Source organism: Cydia pomonella, chromosome 19 (assembly GCF_033807575.1).
Source record: "Cydia pomonella isolate Wapato2018A chromosome 19, ilCydPomo1, whole genome shotgun sequence".
NCBI lineage: Eukaryota > Metazoa > Arthropoda > Insecta > Lepidoptera > Tortricidae > Cydia > Cydia pomonella.
In genome coordinates, this window is record NC_084721.1 from 2945814 (window position 1) to 2964473 (window position 18660).

The 18660-nt window shown below is 34.3% G+C and overlaps 1 protein-coding gene across 3 annotated transcripts; it reads left to right on the forward strand.

Moving 5' to 3' along the window:
- The first annotated feature begins 244 nt into the window (after positions 1–244).
- LOC133528684 (uncharacterized) lies at positions 245–13257 on the forward strand. Of its 3 annotated transcripts, none has more exons than XM_061866154.1 (11): positions 255–708; positions 3185–3340; positions 3983–4188; positions 6901–7022; positions 7897–7983; positions 8611–8696; positions 8906–9035; positions 10240–10431; positions 11011–11079; positions 11872–12040; positions 12348–13257. In XM_061866154.1, exons 1-11 carry the CDS (start codon positions 589–591, stop codon positions 12505–12507), a joined length of 1497 nt encoding a protein of 498 aa, XP_061722138.1. In that variant the 5' UTR covers positions 255–588; the 3' UTR covers positions 12508–13257. The 3 variants fall into 3 exon arrangements, with proteins under 3 accessions (XP_061722139.1, XP_061722138.1, XP_061722140.1); XM_061866156.1 differs by having other exon boundaries at positions 568–708; positions 3201–3340; XM_061866155.1 differs by lacking the exon at positions 3185–3340 and having other exon boundaries at positions 245–708.
- The last annotated feature ends 5403 nt before the right edge of the window (positions 13258–18660 follow it).

Consider the following 18660-nt stretch of genomic DNA (forward strand, 5'->3'; position numbering starts at 1 on the left):
TCATGTGCCTGTTTTATGCTGATAAGAAATAATTCTACCCAATTGGTATGTACACAAGTCCGAGCTCACTGTTTGTATATAAAAATATGTAATATTAAGTTAGTTATACATATTTCTCGTGTAAGTGAAATGTAATTTCTTATGAGAAATAAATGTCTTTAAACCGAAATTATGAGTAAATCGAATTTTTTAAGGCAAATACTAAACTAAAAACCTACTCAAACATAGTATTTATCACTTCAGGTAATCTACAATTCTTAATACTGGTGCTCTCTGACTTTTATTTTATTACTTGAAACACTGATCGATTGAGAAAAGAAAAAGGCGCGAAATTCTATCTAGATTTTTCTCTGTCAGTGTCAAACTTAGACGTCTAGACTTCCCCTCCTCAGGTTTTGGTCCCCCCTCCACTCCTCCCTCCTCCATTTTGGTGTTGACTACGGAGGGGTGCACGCGTGTCATTTTATTCTTTGTTACCGCAACCGCATGTGCATTTAGAGCAAGAAAGAAAGAAGTTTAAATTACAATATTTTTGGTGCTATTGATTAAAGTTTCACCTTGAATTACTTTGTTAACTTGTGTGAAATAATGGACTTTAATTTTGAAGATGTTGAGAGTGAAGACCGGCGAGAAGTTACTGAACTTTCTTTATTAACTCCAGCATCTTCTCGGGCTGCGAGCCCAATCGATCAGGAATTAATAAATCAGGTAAATGTCTTTCTGTTTATAGATTTTCATTCATACATTTTCATAAGCTTGGTCTAAAATTAGTGATTCTCACTTTTTAACAAAGCATTTCATAGGCCGGTACAGTCAAGGGCAATATGTAACAGGTAGCCAAAACCTAAGGACTATTGCCACATTACTATTCTATTTTTAGCAATTGGATATCTTTAGTTTTAGATGATTTTCACGAAATAAATGATCATACATTTTGTGAAAAACATGTTAGACAATCTCCAATTGGAACACCTAGGGTTTCTAATAAGACATGTTGTTTCTTTATTTAATCTTTATTGCACAAAAGAAAAAACCTTACAGTCAAAAGGCGGACTTAATACCATAGCGGGTAACCTGTAATTGGCTTCTTTGATACATATTTATGTTAACCTAGTTTTTAATAAAATAAAAATAGTGGTGGATTTTATGGTTGTCCCAAAAGCAATGACATGGGAAGTATAGTATATGACCTCAATCACTGCTTATTTAATGTGGTCTGTTTTATTTTTATGTGCCTAGTTTACACATTGTTACCATTTCTAATTCTCACAATGTTCCAACTAACACTTTATACTTTAGAAATACAGAGGGCCTTCATAAGCTTGCATCATGCTTTCTGACCTCAGCAATGCTTTCAGCTTTGATCCAACTCAGTCAAATTCCATACAGCCCTCTTGTTTTATTTTCAAAGTGAATATATACTAAACTATGGACCTAATGAACCAAGAGAGTTCCTTGTTGGTACCTTTTGCTTGAATCTCATGTTATATAAAATTATCCCTTTATTAAATTGTCCCTAAAAGTGTTACCTACTATTAATATTTATTTTGAGTCACGTTATGCTTGTTACATTACATGTATAAAACTTAAGTAACTATATGTTATTTGTTTTAGTATTAAGAATTTTGCGACCCCCTTACAGGGTCCATGTGCCTGAATGTTACATTGTAATTGAAAAGTGTACTTGGATGCAAATAAAGATCTCTATCTTTATCTATCTATAATTGGGTTGGAGTGAACTCCACTCCGGTCTCCTAGCTTGCCTGGTCAGCAGTGAACCTGGCTATGGAGCATGAGGTCCTGGGTTCAAATCCTGGTAAGGGCATTTATTTGTGTGTTCATCACAGATATTTGTTCCGGATTTATGGATGTGTTTTATGTATTTAAGTATTTATATATATAAATAAATAAAATAAATAAATATTATAGGACATTATAACTTGTGTTGAGGGTACTTAGACAATGATATATATAATATTCGACGAACGGTTTGGCCTAGTGGGTAGTGACCCTGCCTACGAAGCTGATGGTCCCGGGTTCAAATCCTGGTAAGGGCATTTATTCGTGTGATGAGCATGGATATTTGTTCCTGAGTCATGGGTGTTTTCTATGTATTTAAGTATTTATAAATATTTATATATTATATATATCGTTGTCTAAGTACCCTCAATACAAGCCTTATTGAGCTTACTGTGGGACTTAGTCAATTTGTGTAATAATGTCCTATAATATTTATTATTTATTTATTTATTATTTATATATAAATATTTATAAATACTTAAATACATAGAAAACATCCATGACTCAGGAACAAATATCCATGCCCATCACACGAATAAATGCCCTTGCCAGGATTTGAACCCGGGACCATCAGCTTTGTAGGTAGGGTCACTACACACTAGGCCAAACCGGTCGTCAAATATATTTAACTATTATATGAACATATTGTCATCTAGTACCCACAACACAAGCCTTACTGAGCTTGCTGTTTAGCTAGGTCAAGTTGTGTAAGGTTGTCCCATAGTATTTATTTATTATAAAATGTAGCAATTAGATTCATGTCTGTTCTGCAGGTGATTATTATTATTATTATTAAAGCTTTATTAATTCCATATTTTTGAATAGTTTATATATATTATTATTTGACATGAATGATAGATTTATGGGTCCATATAATATAAGGGATAGATGTTTGGGTAAAAGCCTCCTTCAACTTATGCCATTTTTCACGGTCTTTGGCTGACTCCATCCAGCTTGCACCTGCGACCTTATAAATGTCTTCTGCCCAATGCCTTCGTGGTTTGCCTGATTTTCTTTTTCCCTGACCATGTTGTTGTTTTAAGTGTCCATCTTTTATCATTAAGTCTAGTAATATGGCCTGCCCATTTCCATTTGAGTATCAGTGCATGCTGAAGGGAATCTGTGAGTTTGGTTCTCTTTCTTATATCTTTGTTTCTTACTCTGTGTATTTTTCTTAAATGTAATAGACTTCTTAAATCTAATAGTCTTCTTTCCATCAAGCGCTGACAAACTGCAATTTTGTTTTATTTTGTTGGTGAAAGTCCATGTTTGGCTTCCATAAGTTAGGCTGTTCAAAATGCATGTATCCATTACAGTTTTCTGCAGGTGATATCCAAACCAAAATGATCATATTCAACACCACCAACATTGTATATCTTTACAGGGACTTTTTGATTTAGATCAAGGGATTCACCAGACTGGTGAAGGTTTAACCTGCATTGAGGATCCTATTAACTCAATCATACCAATATCAAGGCTTGGTAATGACATGAAAATAATTAGAAAAATTGACGAAGGCGCTTTTGGAACTGTATTAGAGGTAAATTTATATACACGATGTTTTTTTAAAGTCCGTTCATTTCAAGGGTGCATGCCTGAGCTTAAATTAAAAAACTTTTTCAAAGAAACTGGTATTCTAATTAACTCCATTTTGGAGATAATCAATGATTTATTTTTATCTGATAAGGCCCCTACAGTGTGTCACTTGCCTCAGGGCCTCTTTACATATTGATTAGTGTTTAGTATGAGTTTATACATTTGCTACTAAAAGCAAGTACTATCTCGGATGATCAATATTATCCGTCATTGATATGTCATAGTTCCCAATTGCTTGGTGGATTAAATATAATGTCCGTGTTACGACAACACTCTTAGGTAATAACTTTTTACGAAATAAAAAAAACTTAAAAAAAATAAAAATGAACTAGGCATGCCATTCAGTTTCCTTAAATGTACTTAGCCATACTCTGAAGTAACCGGAGTTTGAAAAAATACCGTGTATATGTTTTCCTTATTTTCACAAGCTTTTCTTTAACTTGATAAGTTCATATGTAACTAATATGAAACTTGTTAAATTTTAAAACTATTTATCCCAAAATTTCTACAGAGAAATATAAATGCATCTTACTATTTTATCGCCTTGTTCATGTATAGTTTTATATGTTTCTATTTTGAATTCCAGGTACACCACCAGATCGACAAGCAATTGCATGCTTTAAAGTGCATAAAGTTAACCACAGAAGACAAAGAAAAAAGAATCAAGATAATGCGAGAAGCCAAAACGCTAGCAGAGCTCAAACATGAAAACTTGCTTCGTTACGGTGGCTCCTGGATCAATATATATTACCCCTTGGAAGATATATCATGTGATGATAATGATAATACTAGGTGAGTACTCTGAACTACATAGGTATATTTAAAAAAAGCATTTAATAGACAAAGTAATCCATACAGTCCTAGTAATACATAATATACAAATTAAAAAACTTAACTATGTTAGTACCTAAACGTAAGTGTTGAGAGACTGCCACGAATCAGGAGACTGTGGGAGCTGTCGCGCACTTTGCATAGCGTCACGGCGCAGCGCTTGCACAGCTTTGAATTTGTCCACATGTGTGTATATTAGGGAATGCAATAACCGGGCGTTTTTCATTACCGGTAATTTACCGACGCGAGGTCCCACTAACCGGTTAACCGGTAAATTACCGGTTATACGTTTATGAAATAAAAAACATTGATTTTGCTTTATTATTGATTGTGTCCTTATTTTCGTCAGTAACCTTTAAAAGTAATCAACAGCACGTTATAGAAACATCGACAAAACAAAATAATGAAAATAAACTATAAACATTAAACAAGATATATTTACTAATCATATTAAATAAAAAATCAAACATGTATCATTTCAAAGCGAAATGAACTTGTACATTAAATAAGCAACATTAAACTTTTTTAATTCTTTAAAAATCGCAGTAATCAAAGGGTAACAAAAAAGTGACAGTCGTCATTTAAATGTCATACACGTTTGCATTTACACATCTATCAATATAATATTGTTATTAAAGTAACTAAAACCGTAATCAACATTCATTAAAATCTAGTAAATATAAGAAAAAAAAAATTAACAGCAAGATTAGTTTATGTTGTTATTAGCATAGTTATAGCTGTTGGTTCTCCATGTAAACAAAATAAATAAATAAATAAATAAATATCATTTTAACACTAGTTACTTTAAAATTGCACTTTAAGAGGCCGTTATCGATTTTAGTCGCAAAAATGTCAAATTGATAGATTAAGCGCATGAAATTGTACACCTTTTGTTAACTATTAAAAATAACAAGTACTGGTTTCTATTAGCACGTCTTGTTATCTTTCATTATAATTTTTTTTTTTAAACAGACTCACTTAATTAGTAATGATTTTTTTTTAATGGACGTTTAGGTAAACGCGCGAAAAGCAGTGATTTTGTCGATCTTATTTGTAAATTTCGTTAAGTTTGGACTGCTAAAAATGGTAATTTTGTATTACACATATCCTGTACTTCAACTTTAATAAACTACATTTTTGTTACTATAAATTTGAAGTAGTGTAAATGAAAGTTAGACGAAATCAATTTTCTCCAGAAATTTCTTCAAAACAAGTGACAATTTCTCTGAAAATTGACTTAATTTCAACGTAATTTTGATACTTAAACAATCTACAACATTTGCTAAAACTGTTCTTATACATCATTTTGTATAATTAACTACCATAATTTATATGAATTTTTAAAAACTATCCCTTCTCGTCACCTATTACCGGGGACGCACGCTTGCGACCTTATTATTAAAAGGAAAGATGAAAAAACGTGCTAATAGAAACCAATACTTGTTATTTAGATATTACGTAACAAAAGGTGTACAATTCCAACGACTAAATCTTTCAATTTAAAATTTTTGCTCTAAAATCGTTACCGGGCTCTTAAAATAGGAGTTGGAATCAGGAACATGTCATCATCAGATCATTCTGTTAATTATATATAAAATATAGAACGTTGCTTAGACATTCGTGAACGATATCTTGAACACAAGTAACCAGCGGTAGAAAATGTTCTTTCGCATTCCACACTTGTCTGACACTACAGACTAAAACAAAGGACACTGAACATAGTAAGGCGGATCGGGTAGGGTTGGCGAGAAGGGAAAGGGCGAGGGATTAGCGACCACTCATTTGTCACAAAACATTGCTTCCTAGTTCCTACTCCGACGAGATCATAAGATGTAGAAAAGTAAGTATTTTAAGTGTCTCTTCGTAATCGTAAACCGTAGTAATTGTTTTTTTTGTAAGTACGAAGACATAGATGGGCTAATTCAACAGGTTGTTACATTTTTATTTGCCTATACAACGTTCGGTAAATTCCCGGTTACGGCTGGAAATTACCGGTATTTTACCGACTGTAATATTGGTCAAATTACCGGGTAACCGGTTAACCGGTTAACCGGTTAGCATTCCCTAGTGTATATACATATAGGTCAGGCGCTCACTTATCTCTGGTGGTTGATAAAGAAGTGTAGCCGTGTTTTGGGGTAAAACTAATTTACTTATACATATATTTATTACAAATCAGCTTTATGCAGACTTAACCTTCAATAAGTAATCATCCCCATTTCACCATCGGACTACCAGACAATCGGCACTTCGGCATCGCTTCATGGTAGGTATTCCACAAATACGCACGAAGCGTTTCGCTTCAACATTCCTTATGCGAACTGCCAAGGAGTGGAATGCCCTGCCCGAGTCTGTGTTTCCGTATGAGTACAATCTGAATCTCTTCAAGGCGAGAGTAAATAGGTATCTCATAGGCAAGCGTGCTTCACCGTAGACCGCATCATCACTTACCATCAGGTGTGATCGTGGTCAAACGCCTGCCTATCCTCCATAAAAAAAAAAAAAAAAATCATAATAAATTCTTACTAATTAGGCGGGTCCAGACAGAGCAAGCGCGTATGCTCGCTCTGTGTGTACCTGCCTATTGCCTCGCGCCTTGCCTCAGTTAAACTTACCTCCAATTTCATGTTTTTTTTCTAATATGCTTATCGCATTTTTTTATCTCTATTATAGTTCGAGGACACTGCTGTGCATATTAACAGAATTATGTGATACTAATCTTACTCAGCTTATTGAAGCTGATTTGCACCGACAGCCTTCTAGAGCGAGGAATATTTTTTGGAAGATAGCGGAAGGTATGGCATGAGGACATGATTGTACTGGTATTCCAAAGTTAGTTTATGCTGGCATATTGTTTTTATCCATTATAATCAATATTTAAAACACGCTGCCCTATTGTATGATTGTAGGAAATATTGACTTAAATGATAATTAGGTAGGTACGTATAGTAGAAGAGCAATTTTTTTTTGTTTTTTTTTTTTTTTTTTTTTTTTTCTATGAACATGATTAACAACCGGCTAGTATTTTGTAAAATAACGTTTTATATGCGCCACACTTTTTTTTTAATAGCTCAGTCCCTACCCGTTATCCAAATTTGGTGTCATACAATAAAATAATGCTATGAGTAAGCCCTTTCAAACGAGATTAGTAGACACCTATGGGACAAAACGCTCACTCTGCTTTGAATGGATAGTTGGAGTTCTTTATTCTGTACATATAAGTGCAATTTCAACAGAACAAAATCTTTCACAGAATTTTTTACACTTTTTTGTCTCAAATTTCTATTTCGTGTTTATTCCGAACAGCATGAGCAGCTCGTCAAATTTACCAATTTTTATCAAACGCTGTCAAAAAATATAATCGTCAAAAAAATCAAAAATGGCCCAGAAAATCAAATAACCATGGTAGATGTACTTGAATTTAAACTATTTTCGCTATCTCTTTTTCTGTACCCAAGAATAAAATTTTAAAAACACTGCTAGCATTTGGTAAAAAGCACGAAGAATAAATTATCAGGGAATTGCTTTTTTCTTTTAATCGGATCATTTTCAATACCCACATTAGAAAATACGCGGTTAAGTATAAGTTTGAAAGTTTTTATGTAATGGATGTACTAATAGTACTGTATTATTACATCGCAATTCAACGAATCAATTATAACTTTCCAGGCCTGGCTTATTTACACGCCAGAGGCTTCATTCACGGAGACCTAAGGTCGGACAATATTCTTATTAAGAAAAAGGACTTAAACAAAAGTAAGTATACGCAAATTTCCTTTCTAAATTGTGAAAAATATTAAAAGTAAAAATGAAGCTAAGTAAATTAACATCAGCTATGTCATTTACCGAACTAAAAAGGAGTTGAGGGGGACATGTTGCTAGGCAGAGTGATGGCAAGTGGACCAAAGTGTTAAAGCTAAAAGTAAAAACGCCTGGCGTCCGTTGGCTCGTTGGGTGGACGACATTCGGAAGATTGCGGGTCACTTCTGGATGATATTAAATCGGGACAAATGGCGTACTACAAAGAGGCTCAGTTGTGGGCGATAAAGGGCTGATATGATAAATAAATAATAAATAAATATTATAGGACATTATTACACAAATTGACTAAGTCCCACAGTAAGCTCAATAAGGCTTGTGTTGAGGGTACTTAGACAACGATATATATAATATATAAATATTTATAAATACTTAAATACATAGAAAACACCCATGACTCAGGAACAAATATCCATGCTCATCACACAAATATATGCCCTTACCAGGATTTGAACCCGGGACCATCAGCTTCGTAGGCAGGGTCACTACCCACTAGGCCAAACCGGTCGTCAAAATGATGATGATGATGAAGTAAATTAACTGTTTATATTTTTTAAATTACAGAAGGTGATTGCGGAGTCTGTTTTCAAGGGTGCTACAGTTCTTTTCAGTTGCCCTGTAGACACATCTGTTGTTCCCTTTGTGTTAAAGTAAGTTTGCACTCACAACTTTATGCATTTTACGAGATCTATTATGATTATGAATTTTAATTAACCCTTAGTATGATGCCCATAATTATGGCATGCTTTCGCAGCGTTAATGCGAAAAATTTTTTTTTGACAGATCGTTAAAATTCTAACAACTCAAAATGATGCCAGGACTGAGTTTATTATTGACATATTGTTTTATTTTGTTTTAGGTAATTGCATTCGAATCTAAGGACTGTGCCATATGCCAATTCAAGATCCCGTTTGGTTATTTTGATAATCCAGTAGATAATATTGATAAAGAAAACCAAGTATATCAATGGAAATATGCAGGAAAAAAGGGTAAGTATTTACACTATAATAATGTATTTCGAACTGGTAACTGTCAGATTAAGAAAATAATTGTCACATTAAGTATTAGCACAATTCTAGCTTCAACGTGGACCACAATAACCAAATTCACAATATACTCGACGATTCTTTTGACTGTTCACTAACCCCCCACCAACCAACGGACCAGCAGAAAACCTTAACCACTAAGGTACATTCTACGGGTAGCAGATATCACTCATATCTTAATCTGACACGGTCGAGTCGCATAATCAACTACATAAATCCCCTCTTGGGCTACAACAAGTCTCAGTTTTAATCGGTTTATAATTATAGAACTAATCAAATTATTTTTAACCATATATATAGGTATTGGCAGAAGAGCTCAGGTGAATTATAATACACACAGCTACATAGAGCACTAATTGCAAAACCGGTAGTGAAAGAATTAATGTGGCTTAAGAAAACTATATGAAAATTCGGCCAACTTTCTGGGCACCCTACCAAGCGATCACGATTTAGAGCAATTTTTCTGTTTAGTTTTGAATTTAAGTGTTTAATTACGATTTTACCGTCTTGTTTTTCGTGAAAAAAGAAACTATATTAAACTTGTTAAACCTTATTGATCAATAATACGAAAAAAGAGATTTTAAAATGTTGCTGTTATTACGAGTACATGTTGCTGTGTGCGTGATCTTAACTCTGGAGCCGTAACTTATTAAAAAAAATCGAGATAGCACATACTTACAAAAAATTACGAGTATGGTGGTCTAGGGGTTACAGACGCAAATTCGATTCTTGCCTATGACCCAGTTTATGAACTTATATTTTTTGTTCTGAAACTATTATGGATATGTTTTGCAATGACAGTGAGAAAATGTTATCATTTGGCGTCCTTTGGCTCGTTGGGTGGACGGCATTCGGAAGAATGCGGGTCACTTCTAGATGAGATTAGCTCAAGACCGGGACAAGTGGTGTACTAGAAGAGTGACCTAAATTCAGCAGTGTTAGTGTTAGTGTGTAGTTGTGCCGTTCTAGTGAAAGTTCTCAATTTACTATGGGGTATATTCTCGAGCAAGAATATTCCCAATACAAAAGGGAGAACGTTCTCAAGAAAGGCACACTTCTATATGATGATGATTATTATATGTTTTTAGTACAATCTTTCAGTTTACCCTATTTTTGTGTATTTTCTAGTTAAATAATTATTTCTCAGGATGGTATCCATACGATAACCAACATAATGTTGCATTAGAAAATGCATTTAACGATGGATGCCTGGAATGCAGCGTGAGAATTCAACACACTATGTACCGAATTAACTTTCAAGACATGGTACAAATGCAAGAGACTGATAGAACTAAGACTCGCAAGATCAGGAGGGAACCTCCTTCATTGATGGCTAAAGGTATCCATTTTGTATTTATCATGTTCTCTTTTTATCATAACATTCATAAAAGTAAAGGGAAAACATTTTGCTCTCTGACATGACAAGTTTCAATCGCTTGTAAGTAAGGTGACCATAATTTTACTTAATATTTGACGCTTGGGGACCTGGTACATCTCTAATCGCTCAACAGTAACATGAACACAATTTCACTTAGTTATTGACGCTTGGAGACCTAGTGCATTACTAAATTTTCTATTTATTAATTTTGATCATTATAGTATTTTTACTTAGAGACTTTATGCATCTCTAAGTTTTTTTTGTTGTTGTCTAGCATTACATACTCGTATTTAAACCATGGTATGTAAGTCTTACAATTAAACATTCTATCGATGAGGAAATGAGGATTTGTATGGATTTATTATAAAAGTTATATTTAAATTTACCTAACTGGAAGCCTAAATTTAAGAATTTCACCGATTTTTCTATTTTAGTGCTTCCACTGTTAAACCACTTGCTCTATCTAACGTATAAAAGTGACAACATGATTTTCTACTCTACATTTGTGTGGTCGAATGAAACTTTTTTTTTTAAATGCAGATGATGATACAGATGACGTCAAGATCGGCGATTTTGGACTTACTCAGTTGACATCGGATATGTTTACGGGTAAATATTGTCAAGTCTGCTGACAAAGAGAATATAACCTTTCTGTTTATTATTAAATTACAATCCTTTTGTAGAGTCCGTCTAAGCTTTGCACTGACTGGGACATAAGGTGTTGGAGTGTCATTTAATATCACATGTCATTCAATATTTACTGGACATATTTTGAATTTAAGTTAATTTCGTTTAAAGTACACTCTTATTATTGTTTGACATTTAACATATTATTTTCGTTTGACATTATGTTACAATTAATGCATGCTCCATCTCTTCTTGAATTTAAAATTTGTATGCCAAATGGCAAAACATAGTGAAACATAAATTATTGTATAAATAGCTCTTATTTAACCTATGTTTACAAATAAATATATTTTGATTTTGATTTTTGATTTTTGTTCATAAAAATTTGACATGAATGATGACATGCTCTGTAGTAGTTGGTAGATATTTCTTCCTCATAGCTGGTCGGTGCCTGTGTAAGATTTTTATTTTTTATATTTTATCAGATTACGTTAAAATTTGCGGAAAGCGGTAGCGTCAATACTTACCAGTATTTTTTGATTCAACGGGCCTAGATTTAAAACCATTTTTAATTGATATGTAACTAAGGGGGTTTATATGTGAACACTATTACAAACGTAATTTTATGAAAGATTTTTGTAGGATGTTTAATTAGATAATGTTAAAATTTCGCCCATTTTCTTAAATAACTTAATAAAATAACGTCGAAACATAAGAAAAGTATACATATACATATATTTATTTGAGATTATCACGTTCTTACTTTGGTTTTAGGTTTTACTCAAAAAGATGACATGTACCGTCTTGGCGTGATTTTGCTGGACATGTTCATGTATTCTATAATTGACAAGAATGTATGCAGTGGATGGAACGTGCGACTAAAGAAGGATACTGTTCTGCGGAACAAAGACCCGGAAAACATAGGTTTAATATATTTATTAGGGTGCGTAATGGATTTTTTCTACATTGAGATGTATGACAGATGAGTAACGAATTACTTACTTAATTGAACTGATTATCAATCAAAGGCAATCGAAAAATATTTTTTGATTCAGGAATGTTTATGGAAAAACTAGCTTCTTCCCGCAAGCAGCTGTCTGTCTGTCTAATTTGGATTAAACCTAGCCAAAAATGGACCGCGAGGTTTTAAATGTAGAATTGTATTTTGATTGTCATTTAGGACGCGCTATCGTGTCCGTGTGATGCAAGGGGATAAGCAGTATATTAATTATCACCTTTCTATATTACAGCCTTCTTCTGAAAGATGATCCTAACGAACGTCCCACCTGCGCCGAACTCCTAGGTCCAGTTAAAAGAGGGTTCGAGCAGAAGCTAAGATGGAGGAAACGTCAAGCCGAACAATTACAGGATGACAATATGAAACGAATGCGCGAAACCCAACTTCGATAAGTTTTCATGCTTTTAGTCTTTCCATGTTCAAATCATGTTGTATTTTGTACTATTTTCTTCCCCATAGGTTTTTACTTTTTTATATCAAATGATTGAAACTTAATTCGATAAGTATTACTTCATCGAGTGGAAATGACAACACTCTTGTTTGTATCGTTCCAAAAGGAGTTCACCTGTATTTATTCTGAACAATGTGTTCATTGGTTTTCTTGTGTCACTTCTGTCTTCTGTCAATTCTGACTTGTTCTACATTTCGTTATTGATTTAGGTCGGTTGCATTAGGTAAATACTTCCGACCAACTTTGATTCCTATTCGGCCCAAAGGCCCTAAAGTGTTATCCCCTCCTAAAGTGTTATCTTCGTTGCCATATATTCCTACAATAATCACCGGTAATATACATTTGAGGACACAAAAAATTTGAGGCAACCCCATCAGACAAGACCTTGTCTCTACATGTAACTGAGAATATACCGCCCTTATTCTGCTGATAAGAATCTGATCACCCGCTGATCTTTTAAATGTATAAAAGTGACTGAAAAGGAATTTTAATATTTATATGAGGCACCAATAGCGAAAAATAACGTCCAACATTCTTTAAATGAAAAAAAAACTGAAGATGAAATTCGCAGATTTATTAACACCCATGGGTCGGGTCGCCTTCGAGTTGTGTTGACATGCTCACTTGGTCAGCGGGAACGAAGAAGGAAATGTATGCAGCTGGTATTATAATTTTATAAAAAAAAAAACAAGGAAGATACCTGATATATAGTTCATCTACGAGTTTTGTCAACACATGCAGCGGAAATCATGAAGAAATCGTACACAGCTGAGCTGAGATTTTCATTTAAAACAAAATGGGCAATACACCAATAGCCAAATATCTGATTTGGTTAATAATCAATCCGTTCAATAGTGAAGAATCACTTGGAAAAATAAACTAAAGAAAATCGATGCAATAGTAACAACCCATCGTTAAGACTAGTTGCAATCAATAATAATTAATTGAAAGAGAAATTCCATACCATGCAAGCGTTCAGTAAATCAAGACATTTGGCCTTGCTTACACACATATTTTATGAAATATCTACCTGATTTGGAGGAGCATACGGCTGATGTACGAAACCAGATGAAGAGCTTTTATGTAATACCTACAACAGAAAATGTATGCACAAGATACTGGGTCCTAAGAGCCACAATAAATTTAATATCTTGTTTTATCTCGTGACTACACGATGCAGAAGGCAATTCGACTAAAGGACCCAACTAAGGTACTAGTCCATCGATTTTTTTGTATTTTTACTCATTCCAAGCAGAAGCGGAAATCGCCAGGTCGAGCGCTTGGTCGGTAGCATCGAAGCGTTTGTATGAAACCGGTGCAGCATCACTAAAAGGTATTTTGGAATACTGATCGGATGCGGAGTGATCAGATCATGAGTAAGTGTGTGAGATATTACAAGAAATGGAGAAGGTGGAAAGGAAATGTGTAATTCTAATTTATCATTTTATCAAATCCGTCGTATCTCACACAATAAGCTCGAATGCAAGGGTGGAGATGAGACTTATTGAAACCTACAGTTAGTAGCAGAGAAAAGTAAACTCACCTGCATAGAAGCATCTATACAGGGGCGCATATATTTCTTTTGCTAACTGTACGGCGACAAGACCGAGATGTATTAAGAAGATAAACGGAATTATTGTCCAGGTTTGAGGTTTGAAAGTCCAATGAACTTACTCCGAAATTCTGTGCTTTCATGATTTTGTTCCGAGGACTGCTTATTTTTGTATTTCAGCGTTTTGAATTCTGCAGTATACGGACATCAGGGTTCAGTCCAGTTTTTATCTTTGCGGATATAACGATTGCCTTTGTCAAGTCGTGAGTGGCGCAAGAGAGCCTCCTTCGTCTCTTTCGCAAAGTATCAATAAGAAAAGTAGTTTTTCTCGCCTATGGTCGAGTTGTATGATTTAATGTGCTAGTGGCGCTGACGTGTTTTTTGACAAGATTTCTTTCACCTCCTAAATGGAGGTATAATAGATGATCTTTACAATCATCATCGCAGTCAACATTTTCTAGTCATTTTTTATCGTTAAGAGATGTTTTACGCCTCCACAAATGAAACTAAGGAGGCGAAGAAATTGGAGACCCTATACATCTCCAACAAATTAGTATTTATTATTTGTTACAATTGTTGTTAACACTTGTTAAAGTTTATAATACGGTGGGTATATATAAAGCCCTAAATTGATACTTGGCTGCCCTCTAGTGTCTTTTTTGCCACGACTTTGCATACCTGTTTACGTAGTTGTGCTTGGTTATTCTTTACTGATGCCAAGTATTTTTCCAATTTCCTAGAGAAAATAAGACTGATGATTGATTAATTAGGTAGAAAATTGCTTTATTATAAGGACAAGCACGCTCTCTTTCACCAGATCACGTTAAATCATCATCATCATCGATTGTGTCTGGTGACTAGCTGACTGAAACATTTGTGTATGCAAAATTTCAGCTTAATCAAACACCGGGAGATGGGTCAAAAATTTGACTTGCGTCCTGGTCATTTAAAATTTGAATACATATAGATAATATGCTAATATTGGGGAAGACATTGGAATAGTCAGAGTAATGTAGATATTTTTCTTTATTTTACTTATGATTTTGTTTCCTTTTTTTGTCAGACACAGCGGATGAACTAATATCGTGTTAAGGCCGTCGACGTTGATTGTCCAAAGGAAGCTTCTTCTGCGACGAATGGATTGATCCTGATTCGAGTTGCTGCGACTACATTGGCTGGATAAAGTGGTTAAACGATTTTGTATAATAGATGTTTCCGTTCTTCTTATTTTATTCATGCATAACTATATCTGGTTTGTTTTTAATTTTGTTACGCCCTTGACCAATTTGGGGAACTGTTTGGGAAATTTGTAAATATTCCTGCAAACTAAAATAGGTGCCTATCTTCAGTAGCCACTCTTTTACCCTACAGAATAGTAGTTTGAATTGAGGCACTATAAAATTGTTTTTTTTTTTTTTTAATTATGCTACCTCTCGCGAATCTACTACAACTGGATTACTGGATCAGGCATGAGTGATGGGGGAAAATGACGGAACGGGATAATCTTATGTATCTTTCAGTAAGAGTAGCAGAGAAAGCGCTATCATTGTTTGTTCTTGTCAGAGTTAATTTTGTTATTTCCCATCGTAAAAATATACCAAACGAGACTTGAAATAGTTTTCATAGGGAGCGTCGTCTGTCATCATTCGACGCGAGATTATAATAAACATCGGAAACGTTGAAACTACATGAAATGACATGACATACGCCTTATTGGTCAACGGTGAAGTATCATGAAATCTTGCACCCTAAATTTTTTTTAAATAATTTATTTGTTTCAGGTAGGCGAAACGAGAAATTCGGCTGGTATCTTAACATCCCTTACCTGCAGTCAGGAGTCAAGAACATCGTGAATAAAATGAAGAATCTTCTGGATCGAGACTATAACAATTTATTTATTTCCCAAGTCACTACAGCTGGTTCTAAGCTGCCCTCGTACATCTCAAACATCATAGAAGGAAGAGAGGGAAGCCAAGAAGGGCATACATAGATCAAGTCAAGATAAGTTAACGTCGTGTTGTATCAGGCTGTCAAGGAAAAGGCTAAAGAAATAACTACATGTAAATTGCTTGATTTGCATAATAATCCGTCGTCTACTGTGATCTTCATCAGATGTTGGTCTATCATGTTTAGAAGTCCACAAAGAACATCAATGCCGCAGTTGCAATTGGTCCTTCGAACAGCTTAACCCACTGCTTCCAAATATACCTCTACTGTTGAGCTCATAATGCCATATTTACCTCTTGCTTGGTCTTAGCAAGTTTATGTCTTCAACAAGTGCCTTCACTGGATTTTGAAAACCACCAACGTGTTACAAAGACTGAGCGAATATTGGAGTCTGGTTCCATGTTTGTTTAGTAAGTATAGGAAGATTAGGTTGGTACATTTTGTATCAAAACATTTTTGTAGTTTAATTCTTGTTTATGCCCTTAATATTTTCTTTTCTTTTAACAATTGCAATTATTTATGACATGTGTTGCTAGAGATACTGTCTTCGTACGTACATTGTTAATTTTAAATTCGATAATGTCTATTCGATTTGATCTATTGTTAATTGTGCTTAGTACTTAGTTTATAAATCGTATTTTTAATTTGGCTAAAGTAGTTAACCCATATTAATGAATTTTTCATTTCAAGCTGGTTAATTTACTTTAGTTACTGAATAAAAAATATGATTTATTTTGTAGTTTCTCAGCGTTTTTCCTCTAGCCTCTTAAGGCCCAGCCATAGAAATGGAAAATCCAAAATTTGCCACTGGAATTTGAACCTATAGTGCACGGAATACAGTAGATTTTAATTTGTTTGAAAATTGCACGAAACAAAACAAATGCAATTAGGACTTATTCAGGTCCTATAGGTAGGACCTTGGGCCTTACGAGGATATAAAAGCGCTGGTAGACTCAGACATGTAAAATTGGTTTGTATTAGTTTTAAGTTGAAATGTTATAAAAGATGACCTACTGCAGAGTTTCTTGCGGCGTTTCTTCTCTAAGCAATGGGTCCGTTCCGAAGCGCTGGTAGATTCAAAACAACGTGTAAAATTTTATTATGAATAAATAAAGAAGGAAACTAAAGTCGTTGAAATTCCTTTCATCTGTATCCTTGATATTTGACATTACATACATACCAGCTGCATTATTATTAAAAATCAACATTTGGATACATACTTATAAATATAAAAAAATAAACTATGTAAGGGATGAACCATTACTCCTATTTCCATCGCCCTTGCGTCGGGTGTTAGAAAGCACGGACACGGATTAATTTAGTTACTACATATATCCTGATGCTTGATGCTTTAAGTGGCGACTGTACTACATTTCATAGGAGTGTGGCGAAGAGTAAAGTATGTCCAAGGAGAATTTGAAATTGAGGTTGATTGTCAAAGAAAACTTTGTAGCCACAGTAAATTTACTGCCATCTTTCGACACATGATTAAAACTTTTGAACGCCATTTGATTTTGATCCTTATTCCTTCACTGATATGTGTTAAATATTTGGCCTATGGTATGGTATGGTATAATATATAAATATTTATATATTATATATATTGTTGTATAAGTACCCTCAACACAAGCCTTATTGAGCTTACTATGGGACTTAGTCAATTTGTGTAATTATGTCCTATAATATTTATTTATTTTATTTATTTATTTATGGTGCTGGCCATCATTTTTAATATCAGCGCCATCTAAGATGCGCTAAACGCGCTGTTGTAAATCCAAGCCAGAGTTTTTCATTATTAGTTTGCATCATTATTTGATAGATGTCGCCCTTTTGCATGGATGTTCCATGTGAACAATTGACGCAGTAAAAAAAACGTCTCCTAAATATTTTGGAACGAAGCTCCTTATCGCACGGACAGTCCGTATCCGTACGGACTTGGTGGATGGCGGGGGCTAGGCGAATAAAAATGTAAGAGTTTTCCGTCACGAGTTTCCGTTACGACCCCTTCTTTAGTGTAGTCGATTACAAGTATCTATCGATTATCCATAGCGCGTAGGTATGCTATGGCTGTGTTCAGTTATTGGGTCATTTATTTGTACCTATTTGTTCATCAATAATATAATACGTTTTATTAATAATACGTTTATTATTAATAATAACTTCGTTCCAACCGAGTATTCCACGATACTCACGCATTTTTTTTTCTAATGATTTTTATACATAGGTACGAGTAATACAGAGTATATTAGTCAGTGGTTTTGAGATCCACGCGGATTGTCACTTATGAGATGCGGTTTCGGCACGAGCCTTATCGGTGTGGTATTTGCTTAGTTGTCAGCACAAATTAAATATAATATTATGCAGCAGAATTTAAATATAATATGAATACCTACCGTAAAGCCCGACACAGACGGAGCGAGAATATAATATGAATATACCGACAGATATCTAGGCACCACACACGCCAACGATACCAAAATATATATGCTGTCTGTCTAGCACCTATATACATTATGAGAGAGACAAAATAAGATATCTTTTGACATATTATTGCTCCGTCTGTGACGGGCTTTACGGTAGGTATTCAAAATATTA

What these genes read in the sequence shown, in the direction of transcription:
- LOC133528684 (XM_061866154.1), top strand. Translation starts at nt 589, where the DNA reads ATGGACTTTAATTTTGAAGATGTTGAGAGTGAAGACCGGCGAGAAGTT. An exon ending in GAAAAAGGACTTAAACAAAA is followed by an intron (nt 7,984 to 8,610) that starts GTAAGTATACGC and finishes TTTAAATTACAG; the next exon opens with AAGGTGATTGCGGAGTCTGT. An exon ending in TCCTTCATTGATGGCTAAAG is followed by an intron (nt 10,432 to 11,010) that starts GTATCCATTTTG and finishes TTTTAAATGCAG; the next exon opens with ATGATGATACAGATGACGTC.